This window comes from Bombus bifarius, unplaced genomic scaffold (genome assembly GCF_011952205.1).
Source record: "Bombus bifarius isolate JDL3187 unplaced genomic scaffold, Bbif_JDL3187 scf7180000009201, whole genome shotgun sequence".
NCBI classification, from domain to species: Eukaryota; Metazoa; Arthropoda; class Insecta; order Hymenoptera; family Apidae; genus Bombus; species Bombus bifarius.
Window position 1 is genome coordinate 1,447,372 of NW_022884966.1, and position 22,344 is coordinate 1,469,715.

Consider the following 22,344-nt stretch of genomic DNA (forward strand, 5'->3'; position numbering starts at 1 on the left):
TTCGTTTCAGCATTGAACATAATGGCGATGGGCGATTCCGAAGTAACTGATATTTTCAGACTCGTTGCGGGAATACTTCACATAGGAAATATTCAATTTGTCGAGAACGGAAATTATTCACAAATCGCTGATAAACGATGTAAGTACGGATTAATGAAGAAAGTTATAGCTAAAGATGGAAACCTTGAAAGTTATGACTTTGTTGAAAACAAATTGCTTATAGAATAATTAAGAATATAGCCCTCTTTTCTTCGTGTATACATAGTGGCCGAACTAATGATAATAGTACAGTTGAATAAACATCTTTTCGCATATTTTTACTTGCTATCATTAAACCACGGGTGAACCTAATATTATTTCGGTCACTGCACATATGTATACTATTTATATTCTAAATATGTGCACGAATACGCGAAATACAAGTAAAACAGCAATCTTTAAGTCATTAAAAAGGTAGATATTGCGTTAAATATACAGTTATGCATGTATATTTACATGTATGTATACATTATACATGTTCGGTTATCAAAGGTAAATTTCAAGCTACTTAAAATGTATCTTTCTTTCCCAATCAGTGTTATAACTTATATTGTTATTTGTAAAATGTAGTTAACGCGTTGATGTTTATTTTGGATGCCTGAATTCGTGCGATATACGTGTACGGGGCTTGTAAATTTTTTTTCCTTAATTATATTTCCTCTACTTGGAACTTGGAACCGAAAGAATGATAAACGTTGTTGATATAATAGTAATATGCAGTCACGATTGTTATGAAATAGTGGCAAATCATTTTATTATAAGAAATGAATCGGAAGAAACAAAGTTTCAAGCTAAGCTTTATATTATAACGTGATACAAATAAGGTTGTATTTGTCTGTCTGTTTTTCGACAACTTGCAATTTTCTTATATTGCATGTGCCTATGTAGAAAATAGACCTTTTTGTTGGAGGTTTTGTTTTCGAGAAGACCGAGTTTCGAGAAAAATTTATCAAATGTATTTGAATATGGCTACTTCCGGATCGCACGTGAGAATAAGTAAAAAATGTAGAATAACATTTTTGTACAAGATGCTTCGTTTCTGAGACAAATAAATTCGAAGATTTGTCATACGCGTGTACTAGGTCGATCATTAATTAAAATGTGTGTAGACTTTTGTGACTCACTGCATACGATACAATGGGTTAGTTGCTTGGCTGAACAGATTAGATTACTAATACACGAAACGAAGCATTTATTACATATCGTTTATATATTTCAGATCTTGATTTTCCATCCCATTTGCTCGAGATTTCAGTAAAGCAGCTATCTCAAAAATTAATATCACGTCAGTTTGAATCGAAATGGGGAAGTCAATCTGAGAGCGTTGATGTTACATTAAACGTAGAACAAGCTGCCTATACTCGGGATGCATTGGCAAAGGATATCTATGCTAGACTCTTTGATTATCTGGTTAAAGTAAGTACATATATTTCTATGTTAACAATTAATCAACGGTACATGTCTTAAAAATATTTTATCCAGTTGAAATCTAAATTTCATATAGTAGTTGTCATATGCGTTTGATTTGTTATAACGTTCATATTTAGATTTTATACTATATTTTTTATAGTATTTAGATTTTATACTATAAACTTGGTAATTTTTATAAAAAAAAGCGGCAAGTATTTATATCAAAGAATATTTGATATTTAAAGAAATCCTTAGAGCCTCCATTATCAGAATATCTTCCTTGCTCTCTGAACATTCATTTGAACAAACAAAATTTAATATCAGAAAAGTGATAGTTCTATTATTCGAACATTCTAGTTCTTTTGTTAGTAATACAAATAGTTTTTCACTTTGTAAAGAAACAATGAATTTTATTACTTTGTTATTATATACTATATACTATCTACTATATATTAGACTATAAATTTATTTTTGTAAGAGGAAGATTTTAATTTTCAACTTAAGATATTATTTTTTAAGTTTATAACTTTAGTGGAAAATAATTTCCGTAATAACTTTACTCTGATCAATTCCGAGCTTAATAAAGGATAACAGTTTGCTACGAATTCATTGCCATTTACCTTGCAAATCTGAATATTTTGATGTTACTTGGCATTTCCGTATGTATATGTATTAATTAATTGAAGATTTCTGTTTCTAAAAACAAATACAGTTCTCTAATTTTATGTATATATATTCTACCACAATCTTAGAAAACTTTAATGTCAGAATTTATAATTTTACAAGTAAATTAAAATATTAACTTCTGTATGAGTATTAACCTTGTATATTAATGTTTGCAGAAAATTAATTCAGCTATGGGAACCAATACCGAGGGTCTTGAAATTGGAATTTTGGATATTTACGGATTTGAGATTTTTGAAAAAAATGGTTTCGAACAATTTTGTATAAATTTTGTGAATGAGAAACTACAACAGATCTTCATAGAGCTCACTCTAAAGGCAGAACAAGTAAGTACGAATTTTGTTTCAGATTCTTGGTATAGTTTAATAATTTTTTATACTAAACTACATAACTATAACTATAAGTTTAGATAAACTGATTTTTATTGTTCGTGAATGATTTTATAATTTTGTTGAAACTATATTATAATTTTATTATGATTTATAATTAAAATAATTTCAATGTTCATTGATTTTCGCTTATTCGTAGATACTTAAATATCACAATTCATTTGTTAACATTGTATACGATACATAAGATCTAGAAAAATATATCTTAATGTCCACAAATTTTCAATTTTCACTAATATTGTACTAAAAATTCTGAAAGTAACTTCAACAAGTAAAATTGGCTCGGTATAAAATTGAGTGGTTTCAAGAATCGAGAATTTTAAACTTGCATATTCATTCATGCAAAAGTATAAAAATATATAAGATCGAACGTTCGTAAATTAAATCTGTTGGTTAATTTTCATGAAGAGACTTCTCCGTTAGTCCATAAAACATCGAAACGATTTTAAAGATTGAATAATGATATTTTGTAGAATATTTTATTAAAACGCATACTTCGTTATACAAATAAAATTGAGATTCGGTGAAAATTGAATATTCTATAAATAATCGAAGTAAGAGATACGTTAAAGTTCTATTGCAGCTTTATTTTTTAATTTTTACTTTATATGATATAATATAATAGTATTTCAATCTATAAATACTGCAATTTTCTTATATAAACTTTTATTTATAAATATACAAATAGTACATATTGTACATTATTGTTCACAAGAATATGGATATTTAGTCAATGTGTTCTACGACTATATAACTGAACATAATGTGCTTCGATCGAAAGGTTATCATTTTTTTTACGGAATCAATAAATTGTAGATATAATTTATCAAAAAAGGACATACCAGGTATGTAAATGTGAAACCGGAATTTTTGTATATACACGTTTATTGTATGAAAATGATTAAAAATATTTTATTCGAAGTATTGCCCATCGCTAGCTATACATTTTTCCCACCTGTCTGGCAATTGGTGGATGCCACGCCAAAAAAACTGTCGCTCTTTTGAGGCAAACCAGTCATCGAGCCATTTTCGTACATTTTCGTAAGAAGCGAAGTGCTGGTCAGAAAGTGCGCGTCCCATCGATGCAAATAAATAGTAATCGGACGGAGCCAAGTCTGGTGAGTAAGCCGCGTGCGAAAGTATTTCCCAACTGAACGCTTCGATCGTTTCCTTCACCGGTTTTGCTGTATGGTGCATTATCAAGAAGCAAAATTACTTTGTGTCGCCTTTTTTGATATTCTGGTCGTTTTTCACGCAAAGCTCGATTCAAATCGATCGTTTGTCGTCGGTAGCGCTCGGTATTAACGGTTTCGCCAGGTTTTAACAGCTCGTAATAGATCACATCCTTCTGATCCCACCAAACACAGAGCAATGTCTTGCGTCCATAGCGATTTGGTCTTGTAGTCGACGTCGGTGGTTGGCCTGGAGCTACCCATGATCTTTCACGCTTAGGATTCTCAAAATATATCCACTTTTCATCGCCAGTCACAATTCGGTGGAGAAACGACTTTCTTTTGTATCTGGCGAGCAGCATTTCGCAAGTGGTTTTTCGGTTTTCCTGCTGTCTTTCATTCGGTTCGTGGGAACCCATTTTCCCACCTTCTGGATCTTTCCCATGGCTTTCAAACGTATGGAGACGGCTTCTCGTGTCACGTTTAATCGATCAGCGAGTTGTTGTTGCGTTTGAGCGTCATCCTCGTCCAACGATGCTTGCAATTCGCTGTCTCGAAACTTTTTCGGTGGTCTTCCACGTTCTTCGTTCCTCGCGTCAAAATTGCCACTTCTGAATTTTTTAAACCACTCAAAGCACTGTGATTTACCAAGAGCATGCTCACCGTAAGCTTCGCCGAGCATTCGATGCGATTCTGCAGCAGTTTTCTTCGAATGGTAACAGAAAATCAATGCTGTCCGCAAATCGTAGTTTCCAGGCACAAAATTTGACATGTTCAACGCTATTACAAACTACGCTGTTGTATGAAACTTGTATTGTTCTGAGTCGAAAATGTTTGCGAGATGTCAACAAAGACTTTTGGCATCAATGACGCAGTTTCGTGATAACTACATTATCAGCTAGGGCCATCTATAGACAAATTCCGGTTTCATACTTACAGACCTGATAATATTAAGGGACTTAAAAACTTGACCTAAAATTAAATAGACAAAATTAAATTAAGATTAAATACATAATCATCGGTGCTTGTACATATATTACAAAATAATTTTTTCATACAATCCATAACTTGGAAGGAAAGATCGATGGCAGATTAGGAGCCGCTTATTTGCCAAACTAGTTAACTCGACAAAATTAAGACAGAGCAAATTGAAACTATATAAAATAAGCACGAATCAAGTGCTCTGATACTGACATTTCAAAAATTTCGAGAAACTGAGTTAAACAATTTGTTCTGTGACCGGTTCATACGTACGTCAGTATTAACGAAACGTTGCACAGTTGCACATTGTATACATATATATTTATGTCATTGTTGCAGCAGATAAGAGATAGTATATTTTGAAATATGAAATTTTTAGAGTACGAATATAGTTTTACGTGATGTACGTAGTATACATAGTTACAAAAATAGATCAAAATAGATCAGAAATAGATTAATTCAGAGATCTATAGTGATTACACTTTTCAGTTGATTTATTTAGCGTTTCGAGTCTGTTCTTGATTAAAAACTAGATTTTTTGATATTTTATATAAAGTGTACATCCGATTGTAATGTATAAATAAAATCATCCATAAACTTATGTTAAGGAAAGTATGCTTGTAATGTTTCTAAAGAAATTATATAATGTACAACTTAAGATTAAAGGTAAGAAATTCTTTAAATAGGTATACAAACTTTAGTGTATATTTATAAATTTTGAAACGAAATTATAGATATCTCTATCTGGCAACATACTTTCAACAATTTTATTTAGATATGTTATTTTGTAAGTTGTAACATTTTCTTCGACATTTTCTATAGAAATTATTTTCTTCAGTTTCACTCTACGCAGCAAGTTTATATATTTACAAATTAAATTCTGTCACTTTCTACAAGCGAAGATGCGAGTTATTAAATCTCCTGAAAACGTTATCTTTCACAATGATCCTATAAAACATGCACGTAAGATCTTCCTGTATTCCTATTTGGTATAGAAAAATGATCATTGTTCGCAAACTTTCAAAGTATCGCCGAGTATTATTCGGTGGTTTCGAATGAGATACAGACGGGGACAAAAATAAGTGAACATAGTGGAAACAGTTATCGATGAAGTTATCGAACAAGTACCAATACTCTATAAGTTTTATTTATTACATATCCTTACAGTATGTAGATTATCGAGTAAGTAATTGAAATTAATATTTACACTTTTGTATAAACAAACCGTATTTATCGAGACTTTATCCATATCTATTTCCACTATCTGTCCACTTTTCCGCAAACTGATTTTTCTTTTGTTTACCTTGTAAAAGAATTTGTTTGCGTATTTGAAATAGCATCAAACGTTTGAGAAACTATATTCTGGCAATATATTCGTTCTTTTCAAAGCATATCTTTGAACAGGCGTGGTCTGTGCCATTAATATTCTACTTGGAAATCTGGACGGTGGTGCTGGTATCTGTTTCGGTAACTCGCTGGAAGTCACCATAGAACTCTCAGTAGTGGAGAGATTATCTAAACCGTAAACTATAGTTAGTCTATTTAATTTTTTAGCTTTCTTTTTCGAAACATTTTTACCATATTCACGTTTCGTATTAGCTTGATGGTCAATTTTTTTTAACGGTCGAATTATTTTATTGCGATGAGATGTCCAGTCAGTTTGCCTTTGCAGAGGAGGTGTCACTCTAAGAAATTCTATAGGATCGTGAACAGTAGTCGTTCTAGATGTTACGCCTTTGCGAAAAGAACCGCTATGGCCTCGTACGTTTACATAAACCTTTGGTCTGCTATTCTTTAAGTAATAGAGCTTTTCATCGAAACTTTGAAATTTCGACGGATCTGCTAAGACGTGTCTGCCCTCGTTAACCGCGTTTGCTTTGAAGTTCGCACTTAGGCCAACATCTCTCACGCCAAAAATTGAGCGAGGTACCACTTCTGGATTTGGATAACTCTCGTTGCGAGCTTCTTCAGATTGTTTCAGCATCGCGTGTATGATATTTTGAAGGCTGGACGCGTCCATTTCGTCTGGACTTTGAAGTTCGATTTCCACGAGACTGAAAAAGAAAAATAGCCTTTTTTTTAACTCGGTTCGTGATTTTCTAATATTTGTGAACGCGGATATGAAAGATAGTATTAAGCATCGGTTTTCGTAAAATGAATTTCCAAAGGTGAAACAAAATGCTGCTACGCGCGTCATTAACAAATGGAATCAAGAATATAAATATTTCGAGGCAATGTTCACGAAATATCGGTACAAAGCGTAACGCACTATCAAAACACGATCGAAATCTCCTGTCTACGAATAGTGATATACATCTAATATGCCTAATTTCTTTCCTTTGTCATTAATTAATTTCCTTTGTCACAAATTCGTTAACACGGTTCAAATAAATTGTAAATGTATTAACCATGATCGATTTTTATAATATTTCGTATGACTTATATGACAATCTTCATTTACTTTCAATGGTTTTTAATTTTCGCGTTACGAGGGCGTAAAATCGTCACGATCCTTTTTACTTTAATCCATAATTCTTTCTGTTTCATCATTTTTCACCATTTTCCCTCCGTATCAAAGTTTGCCAAGGATATGGCTAATTTTAAAATTGACAACACGATGAAGATCGGAATACAGCATACTAAAAATCAAGTACAAATTGCACAAACAAAATTGTATAAATTGACGAGCATTAAAATAACAAAATCCACAATTCACAACGACAAAGTAGAGAAGGAATCGGATGGGAAGAGAATAAATCAGGATAAAACATAATTAATTAAGCAGTGTTTTATTCTGCTTTCTCTTTTATTAGGTCTACACGTATGAAAGAAACGATCTAGAAAAGTGTATTCAGCATGGGCATATGGATGCCATTGAAATCACCGACTCTGTCTTCACCGTCTTCGCTGAAGATAGCTTTAACTGACAACAGCGTTACCTGACTGGCGGTATTAGCACGGGCAAATAAAAGAGAAATTGTACCTATGTTGTTGCTGCAGATAACCGACGAATTAAGAGAACTAACCCGTACAAGCTGGATAGCAATTAAATAAATTTTGGTTTGATTTCAATTAATTTATCTTTAGTTTGAGCGTAATTTCAACACAAATCAATATCAAATCCACAGCTTGCGTTAGGTTCGAGGTAGTACCTTTACCTTTACCTGCATAAGTAAAAATCCTCTCTTATTTCCTTGTACTACCGGGTCGAAGCTGGTATCGGTGAAGTCTACGTCGATGATTTCAATGGAAACCACCAATGGTACATAGTCCACATACATATTGTATAATATTAGGTCATCCCATAAGTTCGTGCCGTTTTTCGAGCGGTTATATATGTTATTTTTTTTAAGCACCTATGAATCGTTGTCTTGGGTATTTTCAGAACATTTGACGTCTCTTGAACCGTCAAACTTCGTGATTTTTCAACAAGATCCCGAATTTTATCTTCGTCTGTCCGAGGAGGACGCCTGGAGCGTTCCTCGTCTTCTAAACAGAAATTCCCAGCTCTAAAACGTTGGAACCGCTTCCTACAGGTGCGAGATGAAAGCGCATTTTCTCCGTAAACAGCACATATGTTTTTCGTGGCAATTGTTACAGAACTTCCTTTCCGAAATTCATATAACACGAGATGTCGAAAATGGATACGCATTTCACTCATGATTTTTTACTGTTAGAAGTCACTGTGTTCGCTATATTACGATCTTATACCCACGAAAATCTGCTCTAGCCTGTTCTCGATCAGCTAAGCTCAAGTGCATTGGTCCCATATCGCCGTACGTTTGTAAATCGACACATGAAATGTATACGCAAAAGTCGACACGAACTTATGGGATGACCTAATATGTATCTTCCTCTTATGAGACACGTCCGAAGAATCGGAAGCACTCTTTTTCTGAAATTAGCAAACATAATGACAAAATTTCTTTCGTTTTACTTCAAGGCCCGCTATCCAGAAAGCGTCACGTCGTTTCGTACTAAACGCGACGATGCGTTTACATCGACGCTCAGTCTGCGAAGCGTACGGATAAGATACATTTCGTCCCGTTATTAAAATGTCGAGGGACGAGCAAGTCGCTCTCATCCTGTATCGCTACATTCGTTTATGGCTGCAACGTATGGCTCACGATGTTAACGTCAGTCGTTATGACGAAAACGGTGCACATTACTTCACATTACTTCACAATGGTCGCTGCATGGAAGTGTACCGTTAGCATCAACGCGTCTACAGAGTGACATTTCATGGACAGTGGGCCTTACTTTGAACCCGAGCTAACATCAGATAATATATATACAGTTATAAAGATACATACAGTTTCAGCAGACCTAAACGAGGCAAAATTGGTGAAAGAGAAGAACGTGTAGACCATGTTGATAGTACATTGATTATTAAAGTACTTGGTAAACACTGGTTTAATTACACAGCGTGTAAAAGATCCAGAATCTTAAGTATACAATTTTCATACAACTTCTCCTATCTTTAGATTTACTTCTTACGCAGTCTTGGACCCTCTATGGAGTCTACATTGGACCCTCTTAAGTCGGTCCTACTTTAGCCACAGATCATACTAACATTTTACTAATAATATGGATATGTATAATGACGTATACGATAATTGAATGAATAGGATTAAACGAACACACGATACATCACATGCTATAATCAAATACCGTGCATTCAACTGCCACGCCAGAAGCAGACCATATCTAAGGCTGGTGTATATATAGACTTATAGAATTATGGGTTTATACTATCTGTTTTGTACTAAGATGAAATGGGATATTATTTAAAACTAGATCTATCGATGTCTAAAGTGTAAAACTTATATTAAAGAACTTGTATCAAGATGGAAGATATATGTATGGAAAAGTATATAACGTAAGGAGGAAAATAATCTTTCGTCCATTTAGATATTATATTTTATAAGAAATTATAGAGATCCCTCAAAATGCATCGTTATCTATCTACAAAATTTCTATAAAAAATTACAAATTGCTCACTTTCGCCACACCGGTGAAAATTCTAGCGTTAAAAAGGAGATAATTCTGGATTCTTTAGATGAAGTTGTGCAGTAAAATTGTAATTGAATAGAAGATAGAGATATTTAATGTGGCCTCCCTTTTTCTTCCTAAGAGATATTTCTTTCTAATAGGTAAAAAAGCAAAGAACAATCTCTTCGATTATCTTTATCTGATGATTCAACGGTGCCCATTTCCTCTGCACAGCATCCCCCATCTGTACTTCTTATGTCTGTGATTATTATAACGTCTAAATCGTTATCGCTATCGAAAACACAGTCGAAATTCGAAGAATGGCAAATACGTCAACTGTACTTTTGTTAAAAAAAATTTATCCGATTCCTAATTCTTATTATTTGAAATATGCTTTTATAAGCGGAAGTTGTTTTATCCGAAACTCTTACTATAACGACTTTATTATCACTTGACATGGAGATGTGACTCTGGGAGAAAGGAAGGAAGAGAAAGCGAGAGTATTTATGCAGAACAGAAGAAAAGTAAAAATTATAGGAAGTTATAATAGAAATGGTAAATACATAATTAATACCTGTAATCGTTGGTATTAGGATTATTAGCTCTTTCCATCTCAGAACTGTGTGGGAAACTTGGTAAAGATTTTCCCCCGTAGAATCTTTGGTCATTTCCTTTCCGATCAAAGTGTTGGATATAATTTGGTGAAGAAGGTGGCCTTGGAAGAACCATTGCCGAGAATGATCGCTGTATAAGTGCAAAGAGCACCGTTGCCGTGTAGTAATTTACCGCTGCTAACATTCTGGAATGCCATTTTATATTTTAAAATGCTTCGTCAATCTTAGAAAAGGAAAGCATAAAGTCATTTTTCTCTGAATAGTTTACTTCTTAATTACTTTGTTGTACAAGTATGTTACTATGTTCAAGTTAACTATGTGTATACATTTATTGAAAGTAATTAACGAGAAAAGAACTTTTATGTATAATATATTATTTATCGTAGCGAGGGTTAAAAGTCAGTACATCTTCTTTGGTTACATAAACACACGTTCAGTAGAATTTCGTTCGCTCTTTAACATGTTACCTATATACATGTATGATATAAATATACATTGCAGCGTTTGCAGCATAATTTTAGTAACCTACATACTAAGTCTTACATTGCCATGTTATGATATATCTGTACCTCGAGATACCATAACTCATTATGTATATTATCATATCTAAGCTATAACATATTTCCATATATACAGTATACTTCATGGCAAAACATGCCCAATATTATAATGTATCTAGATATTCTATAGATACATAGATATATGGCGATTTCCATATATACAGTATACTTCATGGCAAGGCATGCCCAATATTATAATATACCTAGATATTCTATAGATACATAGATATATGGCCATTTCCATATATACAGTATTCTTAATGGCAAAACATGCCCAATATTATAATATACTTAGATATTCTATAGATACATAGATATATGGCCATTTCCATATATACAGTATACTTCATGGCAAAACATGCCCAATATTATAATATACCTAGATATTCTATATATATATGGCCATTTCCATATATACAGTATACTTCATGGCAAAACATGCCCAATATTATAATATACCTAGATATTCTATAGATATATGGCGATTTCCATATATACAGTATACTTCATGGCAAGACATGCCCAATATTATAATATACCTAGATATTCTATAGATGTTTCCATATATACAGGGCGATGCCCAATATCCATATATACAGTATACTTCATGGCAAGACATGCCCAATATTATAATATACCTAGATATTCTATAGATATATGGCGATTTCCATATATACAGTATACTTCATGGCAAGACATGCCCAATATTATAATATACCAAGATATTCTATAGATATATGGCGATTTCCATATATACAGTATACTTCATGGCAAGACATGCCCAATATTATAATATACCTAGATATTCTATAGATATATGGCGATTTCCATATATACAGTATACTTAATGGCAAAACATGCCCAATATTATAATGTACCTAGATATTCTATAGATATATGGCAATTTCTGTTTATTACAAATATTGTCCACTTTCGCTACAATTATAAGAAACGAAAAAGAGGAGAACGTTAATGCACCTGGTCACTCACACGAGACAGTATGTACGAGCGTGTTACAATAAACGCGCAGTGAAAGTTTTACCTGTTCGCAAGAGCAACCTTAAGGAACAGAATGATACAATTTCTCTTGTTTCACTTACGTAAGCCATACGTATACCGAAGTAATATAATATAGTTGTCATAATCGAACAAGGGAGCTCAAAACTATATTTAACAGGAGAATCGATTTAAGTAGATCAGAGTTGAAATTTTATATTTTACATCGATTTTTCTTCCAAAATACTCGCTACTTATAATCCTTTTAAATCTCTTTAATATATCTTATCTTTCGTAATTCAACCTGAAACGTGAACTATTTAAAATATCGAACTGTTATGTTAAATTTTTGTTCGAAGAATATGCAAAGTCGCGCAGTCGGTTTCTTGCATTGATCGTATTATTTCTAAGAATATAAGAAGAAACAAATGCTAGAGTCAGTTAATCGTTTTCTTCGAATGAAAAGAGAGTATGAACATTTTTATTTTTATCGTTAAACACGCGTAATATTCGTAAGAAGTAAGCAAACTTGAAAAAATGATTTATAATTTTTCTCGATCTTGAATCTTCATCTCAAGACTTTAAGACAAGAAATTGATCAGAACCAGAATTTACGAAATTAGATAAATATATTTTTCAAAATATATTTTTCAAATTCAACTATATTTTTCAAATAGGATCGACCTAGCCTTCTCTTTTTCCCAAGTACGAACGTTCAGCTAAGTAAAATAGCGTCTTATAGAACTCGTCTTGTTTCTGTAAGTCGCATGTTATGCGAATATGGAATTACAATCTCCCTTAGATGCGATGATTCGTTCTAATAAACATCGAGTTCTTAGGTTTTATCATGCGGCTGTGGAAGGTAGTGGTTCGATTCTTTTAAACAATCCATTTACCTCGAAGCAGGAATAGAGCAGAAGGTTGATAATCTACTGTTACTTCGTGTTTGTTGTATTATAATATTTTTACACATATCTTTGTTTCGTTTTTATATTATAATTAGACCGAGGATTTAAACAAATTCATATTTTTGATTTCTTTAAATTGTTTTATCTCACAAGTATTATAGAAAGCACTATATATATGTTGTATATCTTATACAGGGTGGTTGGTAACTGGTGGTACAAGCGGGAAGAAAAAAAAAAAAGAAGTCGAAAATGTAGAATAAACATTTTTTAAAATTTTTTTTTAATTTTTCCATCGAGACAACGATCTACAGTGAGATCAGTTGTAACGAGACGCGATAAAGTGCACGCGTACCGACCGAAAATTCAAAGTCGATTTTCTCGAAAACAAAGCCTCCAACGAAAAATTGTTATTCTACATTTTCGACTTCTTTTTTCGCGTAGAATCACCCCCTTTCCGCTTGTACCACCAGTTACCAACCACCCTGTATATTCTTCTCATGTTACGTACATTCTGTGTAATTTTTCACTTTCAAACTCTCTGTAAAAAATCTGCAATCCAACTGTGATATAATTATTAGAAAAGATATTCTAAATAATAACTATAGCACATAATTCGAATACGTTTTTCATTCGTTTATATTATTTCATTTATTTATATCTCCATGTCGTCCATAGTTGACAAATTTTCTCTCCAATGCGTATCAAAAAAGAGTTGCTTTTTGCTTGGAATAAAAATGTGTATAATTTTGTATAAAAGATGAAGATTCTCCATGTATTACTTTCAACGATTCTGAGAAACATTCGATGTACAAGTCAGCGTTAGAGCTGCTAACGCTAATATCAAAACTATAATAATTCAAGTAAATAATATTCCCAATCATAAATTGGTATATTATAACCGTTTTAATTGTTAATTTTATTTACATCTCCATTTCGTCCATAGTTGACAAATTTTCTCTCCAATTCGTATCAAAAAAGAGTTGCTTTTTGCTTGGAACAAAAATTTGTATAATTTTGTATAAAAGGTGAAGATTCTTCATGTATTACTTTTAACGATTCTTAGAAACATTCGATGTACAAGCTAGCGTTGGAGCTGCTAACGCTAATATCAAAACTATAATAATTCAAGTAAATAATATCCCCAATCATAAATTGGTATATTACAACCATTTTTTATGGTTTATGCTATTAAAATTTCTAATTGTTAATTTTATAGGACATAAATGAACTTTTAAGTAGACTTTTATTCAGAACTTATTAAGATCGTACAAGAAGTATACGATAGATTAATTAAACGCTCAATTAACAAATAATAAATGGGTCTGTCCTGAAAAGGCGAACTGGAATCACTGAATGATAAAAAGATCGGAACAAAACGCAGCATACGAAGACGAAAACACGAAATCCAAAGAATCACAAATATATCATCTAATCATCGTGAAAGTTTCCAGTCTAAAAAAACTAATAGGTTTGTGCATGGAATAAATCTTCCTTTTTTTTTTAACTCTTTGTTACAAAGTGCCGTTTAACATCGAGGAAAATATCGCGCAATAATCTCGCGGTAATCGTGTCTTACTGTTCGCCTAGCAGAGTAACGGAAAGGTCCTCCTTTCCAAAGAGATCTATGGTCCGACTTGTCAGTGGGTGTGGTTCTTTCGATGTAGGTTCGCGTTAAAGTGGAAACAGGTTCTCTTAAAAAGTGCAAGTGCATTCGTTGCCCTGGTGAACGTACTCGGTTATACTCGGTGAACGTAAGAGTCCACGTGGAGTCGGTCTGTCAAACGATTCAAGTTTCTATCGCCAGTTATACCCGCATTCGTCCGCCTGCAAGTTTCATTTTCGGTATACCGTACTTTGTACTACTTTTAACTTTCATTTTAATCGATTGTCGCTATTAGTCCGCGCTTGCAACGCTTATTGTCGCTGCGTACTTTAAGAAATTACGTTTCTTTCGAACGATTCGGATTCTAACTTTCTGATTCGATAGGTTGATTTTATGTCCAGGTATATGCGTGTTGCGTACACTGCGTATCAAAAGTATACTTTCTTACTTTTCACAGAATGTGAATTATTTAGAAAATGACGAATAGAAAGACGCAAGGTGGTGTCGATCTTCGTTAGAATCATCATGGCACGCAAAAAGATCGGTGCCTGCGTGTGTCGAACACCATGGGTAGGTTTTATTATTTAATTTCATCATCCTCGGTTTGTTCGATCGTTTAGCTATGAACAAGATAGGGAAGGTTCTTCCAAACGGATAGACGATTCTCGTGATCAAATCTGGCAATGATTAAAACCGATTAACACCGCGATGAATGCGGAAAATGTTTAATTTCACCATGTTATGGATAAGTTGATAAGCTAAGATAAGATAATGGATAAGTTTTCTTCGTTATTTTCTCATTAATTCGTCCGGTTGTCACATATTTTAATTACATGTACTGTTAATGCAAACCGATAAAATTTTTTTTTTTATTTATTTATTTAAATTTTATAATTTGTCCAGTAGGACATTTGGTAAAATATTATAGCTTAGTGGTATAATAATATAACGTGTGGATGGTTACCCCCAGCGGGGTTCCATCTTCCAAGTTGTTTATTTTATTTCTATTGCGAGGTTTGCGAGATGCTTCTTCTTCAGTCTTCTTTCTATTATGGTTTTATTCGTTTCAGCAACCAGCTGGTTTGGGTGTGTTACAAGTCTTTCTTTATACTTTTTTGCATATCTAGCGATTTCCTCTTCGACTGTTGGAATTTTTAAATCTTTTCGTAAGTCTTCGTTTCTGGCGTACCATGGAGCGTTAACTATTGTCCTTAAAACTTTTGCTTGCTCTGTTTCTATTTTATTTATGTGACTCATTGCTGCCGTCCCCCATAGTGGGACTCCGTATGTCCAGATTGGTTTGATTATTGTTTTGTATATATTTAGTTTATTCGTTATGCTTAATTTAGATTTTCTATTGGTTAACAAGTACATGTGCTTCTTTTTTTCACGTATTCTGTTTGTTATTGATTTTATGTGAACCGATTAAAATGTCCACACGTTTATGAGCGGAAATCTATGTTAATTTGAAATGTATATGAGGTAGATTTATTATAATTGAACGCACAAAGATATTGCAACGCTACATCACGAGGTATGTTTATTTCTGTGCACTGTTACTTTGCATTAAACTGTGATACCGTGACTTTCTATCAAAAAAAAAAAAAAAAGGAAGAAAAAGAAAAGGAAACGATATTTTGGAAATCTCTTACATCGCGATTTAAAAACGCGACGACACGCTGCATAATTATTTTGATATAATCTGTGCGAAAACAATTTATTATTTCTACAGACTTCTTTAATCTTCCATTTCCAATTTTCTAGTTTTTCACATTCGTTGTATATCTTTTTATACAGCTCTTTTCGGAAATCCACCTTGTATTTTTGTTTTATTGTATAATTTTAGATCGTTTTATCGAAGTTAAGTGACGCACACTTAAATAATTACAGTTTGCTATTACGTGCTATTTCGTATACAGGGTGGTTGGTAACTGGTGGTACAAGCGGAAAGGGGGTGATTCTACGCGAAAAAAGAAGCCGAAAATATAGAATAAACATTTTTCGTTCGAGGCTTTGTTTTCGAGAAAATCGACTTTGAATTTTGGCTCGGTACGCGTGCACTTTATCGCGTCTCGTTATAACGGATCTCGCTGTAGATCGTTGTCTCGATGGAAAAATTAAAAAAAAAAAATGTTTATTCTATATTTTCGACTTCTTTTTTCGCGTAGAATCACCCCCTTTCCCCTTGTACCACCAGTTACCAACCACCCTGTATATTGGGAAATGCAATCTGTCTCGTATGATTTTTCCAAAGTCAGAAAAATGATAAAGTTGGTATTGATGAAATAGGAAGCGCAAACGACTTTAGATGGTAGCGTGCTGAAATTAATTTTTACATATTGTCTTTGTTCTTGTTTATAGTTTTGCAGTAATTTATGCATTGTAATATCGTTAAGGATAAAGCGAATAATATCAAAACTCGCGTAAAAGAACAAGAAACGAAACGTACAACGTTCCAAGTCCTAATCTGGCGCCAGTACGAAATACAAAGAAATACGATCCGATGGATTTTTGTGAAATTTAACGATGATATTTTAATTAGTTTTACGATTAATCTTCTTCTTTAATCAATTTTTCACGAGATCGGAGAACACATAGGACAAATGTATCAGCAATTATCTTTCTTTTACGATTCAAATATTTTATTTAGCGTGCAATAGAAAAATACATTTATCAAAAATAAGATTTCAGACGTCAAATTGTATTCTATATTTTCCTCTTACTTTCACATTTAGAACATCGACTATCGATTATCTATCCCTATGTAGACGTCAACTATGGAAGTTCACTTATTTGAAACTTGATTTTCTCGAAAATGACATGTCCAATGCAACTTCATTATCTTCGATTTTCCTCTTATTTCGAGAGGTACTATTTTTGAGATTTCTCTGACCCCCACTTTTGTCACGAATTACGGACTACCCTGTGTATATTCTATTAAAAATTGCGCAAGTTTGTATTTTGCAATGAACAATGTTTCGTAATATTTCGAGATAATACTTCGGATTTTTCGATCGGTGCAACTGTTCGCGACTCTCATTGTCATCGACTGCGTTAGATTCTAGAATTCATTCGTCATTTCCTTTACGCAAATACACGAGATTTATATTTAAGAATAAATTTCTTAGTGTCGATTATTTGTAGCGTCTAACTTTCCATGGGAAAGTCTCCAGTAAGCTCTTCCGTGTTTCATCTTTCAATTCGTAGCATCTTCAATTTATTTTTTAACGTAGCAATCGTTTTAACGCGATCATCTGACAGAATAATTTATACCAAATGTATTCCATGATATTTACCTCTCCGTCGACTATCTGAGTCGAGCCCAAGGTGTTATGTAAGAACATTAGGAAAATTGTATACAGGGTGGTTGGTAACTGGTGGTACAAGCGGAAAGGGGGTGATTCTACGCGAAAAAAGAAGTCGAAAATATAGAATAAAAATTTTTTTTTTAATTTTTCTATCGAGACAACGATCTACAGTGAGATCTGTTACAACGAGACGCGATAAAGTGCACGCGTGCCGAGCCAAAATTCAAAGTCGATTTTCTCAAAAACAAAGCCTCGAACGAAAAATTTTTATTCTATATTTTCGACTTCTTTTTTCGCGTAGAACCACCCCCTTTCCTCTTGTACCACCAGTTACCAACCACCCTGTAGAAGTTAACGATCGAAGGTAAAGAAATTGGATCGGTGGTTTCGCGTAACAAGTGCTAATGTCATATTTTTGCAAAAGTCAGTTGGACCCGGCTGTAAGCGATTGTATATTTTGTATAAAAAACTACAAATTGAAATTCTATGTTCAAGCGACGATAATGGGATTTGTACATGCTAATGTCAATATTTTTCATAAAATAAACTTTCTGCGGAAAATACCAAAGTCGATATAAATTTTATCTTCTTGTATTAGAAAAGAAAGTAGAAACGGCAGGAACGCTTGTGTAATTCAGAAATTATTTAAACACGAATTTTTTAACATATCTTGAAGCGTTAATATCTCAATTTTATGAGTACTACAATATCATCGATACATTCTGCACCAAACCACAGAGATAATTCCGAAAAATAACGAATCAGATGTAAAGCACAATCGTTACGTTATTATACTATGTTTGTTACAACACGCATCTTTTTAATTTACCTAGCAAATCTATGAATCTATATATTAGGTCATCCCATAAGTTCGTGCCGTTTTTCCAGCGGTTATATATGTTATTTTTTTTAAACACCTATGAATCGTTGTCTTAGGTATTTTCAGAACATTTGACGTCTCTTGAACTGTCAAACTTCGTGATTTTTCAACAAGATCCCGAATTTTATCTTCGTCTGTCCGAGGAGGACGCCCGGAGCGTTCCTCGTCTTCTAAACAGAAATTCCCAGCTCTAAAACGTTGGAACCTCTTCCTACAGGTGCGAGATGAAAGCGCATTTTCTCCGTAAACAGCACATATGTTTTTCGTGGCAATTGTTACAGAACTTCCTTTCCGAAATTCATATAACACGAGATGTCGGAAATGGATACGCATTTCACTCATGATTTTTTACTGTTAGAAGTCACTGTGTTCGCTATATTACGATCTTATACCCACGAAAATCTGCTCTAGCCTGTTCTCGAACAGCTAAGCTCAAGTGCATTGGTCCCTTATCGTCGTACGTTTATAAATCGACACATGAAATGTATACGCAAAAATCGGCACGAACTTATGGGATGACCTAATAGTAAATATAACGTTAGCCTTCGTTAGAAAGAAGAAAATTTACACGCCCGTGGTTTATGCACAAAAGGGATGATATATTATTTAGTGAGTAGAAAGTGTCAATAAAATTGGCAATAAACACGGACGTATCTAACGGTAATCATTGATGAAATTGATAAGAGATTTCGCTTGGTAAAAGTGCTTTGCGCGTACCTGAAGTAGAATGTTGAAATAGGTCAACGCGAATACGATCTATTTGGATCAGTCAATGTTGCGGGTGTAGTAGCTGCGGTTGTTCGCAGCTATCTAAAAACTGGTGCACTTTACACCAATAAGAGATGACCGACATCAAGCGTTATTTCGTTACAAACAAATTAAAACTACAAACTTGTATAAACTTGAAAATAATGAATCACTTGTGATAACTAAATGTCACTGGATTTCGCATTTTCTAGCATTCTGTATTCATCGGACAATTTATCGGTCATGATTTGCACGTGAATCTTAACGATGGAAATTCGAAACGGTCCTGTACGATCGAATACGCGTTACACAGATGATGGCTCTGTTTGCACTGCGGCCACGGATCGAGCGAAGGTAATGAAATAGCTAAGTGAAACGTCGCCCTCTCTCTTTTTCTCTTTCCCTCTTTCTCTCTTTCTCCTCCCTATCTCTTTTTCATTCTGTTCGTTACTTTCTCCTTCGTCCTTTCTTTGATTTTCAATTTCTTTTTATTAATTTCGACTACGATCGTCCCTACAACAATTAGCGTACTATATACCTCATATTGCCGCAAAATGGCAAAGTTTTAATATATCATAACGTTGATTCGATCCAGGATCACGGAATAGTGTTATTTTTTAAATATTTTATAATCTTCTAATTCTTATACCGCAACTTTTTCCATTTTCGGTTACAATTTTCACGTGAATTTTCAAATAGAAAATTATCTGTATTAATAATATTATTACAAAAAATTACTATTAACAGGTGGTTAATTTATGCTTATTCTTTCCGTTTAATCAACTACATAACTTTTCAATTGATCGGCAACGAAATATTTCGATATTCGCAAATATCTCTCTCTCGCAAAGTTCTCTTCTCTTTGTATCCCTAATTTGATGATCTCATAGAGCACGGTCAAGTTGTTAGTCTTTTTTCATGTCCAAGAAAGTTTCCTTTACGAAGATCGATTTATCGTTCAAACTTATAGTCGCTAATCTATAAGTATAATGATGATTTTTGTTCAATATAATTGCTTTTTCAAACGAATAAATTCTGTTTATTATTAATTGTACTTTTCTTACTTAACTGCACCATGCTTATTAACAATACTATTTATTATCATATAATATTACATTGATAATAAAATAATAAATATTAGGTCATCCCATAAGTTCGTGCCGATTTTTGCGTATACATTTCATGTGTCGATTTACAAACATACGACGATAAGGGACCAATGCACTTGAGCTTAGCTGATCGAGAACAGGCTAGAGCAGATTTTCGTGGCTATAAGATCGTAATATAGCGAACACAGTGACTTCTAACAGTAAAAAATCATGAGTGAAACGCGTATCCATTTTCGACATCTCGTGTTATATGAATTTCGGAAAGGAAATTCTGTAACAATTGCCACGAAAAACATATGTGCTGTTTACGGAGAAAATGCGCTTTCATCTCGCACCTGTAGGAAGTGGTTCCAACGTTTTAGAGCTGGGAATTTCTGTTTAGAAGACGAGGAACGCTCCGGGCGTCCTCCTCGGACAGACGAAGATAAAATTCGGTATCTTGTTGAAAAATCACGAAGTTTGACGGTTCAAGGGACGTCAAATGTTCTGAAAATACCCAAGACAACGATTCATAGGTGTTTAAAAAAAATAACATATATAACCGCTGGAAAAACGGCACGAACTTATGGGATGACCTAATATGTATAAACATACATAATATAAATGTTTAGAAATATGTAACAGTGATGTATGTAATTATTCATTTAATCGCCTGTGCCAGGGTTCTTTTGCACGAAACGATTACATTTAAAGGAGTTCATTAGATTTCATCAGTTTTAAAACGAGGTGGCTAACGGTTTCCTTATCCATGGAAATCTCTTGGTAGAAGTATACAGTTGCACTGTAACGACAGAACGGTTTTATTTTTGACGGTGCAGAAGATGTCACAGGAAATCCTGCCATTCAAAGTTAAGAAATTGATTAAAATGATTCGTTGAGGATTCAACTTTGAGTATCCTTTCATAGATCGTCTTGAAATAACGTTATTTTATTTCCAGTCTTCATCTGTTTCGTACAATGTCCTCCACACGATATAGCGAATATTTGTGAACAAATTTTTGACTATGCTATCGTGCATATACAGAGTGTCTTGTTTTAATCCGCTCAAGTTTATTTAAAACACTTTTCGAATAACCTACTGTCTTTTACTGCGCCAATTAAACTTGTTCCATCTCGAGGAGGACGTCTTACGATCATCACCAGATTTGTCTAAGTGGAAGAGTTCTCGAAATCTAAGTCTCAACATGATTTTTGCTCTTTTAAATGGAACCGTGTACTTTCTTATACGCCATTCGATACAGTTTCTCATACAAAAAGGTATTGAGGTACTTGTATCTAAAAATATACAGTTTAAAAGATATTCCAATGTTAATTGAATAATTCGATGCATGAAAGATAGAATAAACTTTACGAGATTAAAGTTAGAATATCTTTCAAAATAATCATTTTATCACGCGTGTACTTTGATACCTTTTCGTGTACATTTCGTTAGAGAAGAAAAGTCAACTTGCAATCTCGATGGCCACCTGGATAACATCCGTAACCATCAGCCAACGTTCTCCTCATTGTTGTTGGTTATTACCTTATTACCACATAAAACTACTACGATAAATTTATGAAATTAATACAAATTATAAATTGTCTGGCAATTTCTATGAAAAATGTAAAAGCGCAAAAATACACAGAGCGCGTGTTCCATGCAAAAATGTATAAAATATCGAAAATACAGTGCTCTCCATAGTACGAAGGTCGTGCAAAAAATAATACTCCTTTTAACGTAATATACTTGGGTATTTTACGATACAACCATTACCCTATTTAACACCTATGGTAATGGTGAAACGAATAATTGTATTACTTATTATTATTTATTTATTATTGCTTAGTCCGTGCCTTTCGGCTTTGGGCGAGCTTTCGGTTTTACAACTCGTTTACCTATTACGCTTTTACGTTCTATCAATCTTATATATCTTTATCTCTTTATATATCTTATATATCTCTTTTCTTATATA

At 33.5% G+C, this 22,344-nt stretch overlaps 2 protein-coding genes across 2 annotated transcripts in view; one reads left to right on the forward strand and one right to left on the reverse strand.

Annotated features, from left to right (window-relative positions):
* Nucleotides 1-22,344, forward strand: part of LOC117214537 (unconventional myosin-Ie-like) — a 35,481-nt gene that overhangs the window by 7,188 nt on the left and 5,949 nt on the right. Inside the window, 3 exon segments of the mRNA XM_033460718.1 lie at nucleotides 11-139; nucleotides 1,259-1,455; nucleotides 2,292-2,459. Of these exon segments, the coding sequence (XP_033316609.1) occupies nucleotides 11-139; nucleotides 1,259-1,455; nucleotides 2,292-2,459 (494 nt within the window).
* Nucleotides 5,990-19,575, reverse strand: LOC117214538. Its single transcript, XM_033460719.1, has 3 exons — nucleotides 19,254-19,575; nucleotides 10,242-10,466; nucleotides 5,990-6,729 (listed from the first exon to the last, which is right to left on the reverse strand). The coding sequence occupies exons 2-3, from the start codon at nucleotides 10,463-10,465 to the stop codon at nucleotides 6,015-6,017; spliced, it is 939 nt and encodes a 312-aa protein (XP_033316610.1). The 5' UTR covers nucleotide 10,466; nucleotides 19,254-19,575; the 3' UTR covers nucleotides 5,990-6,014.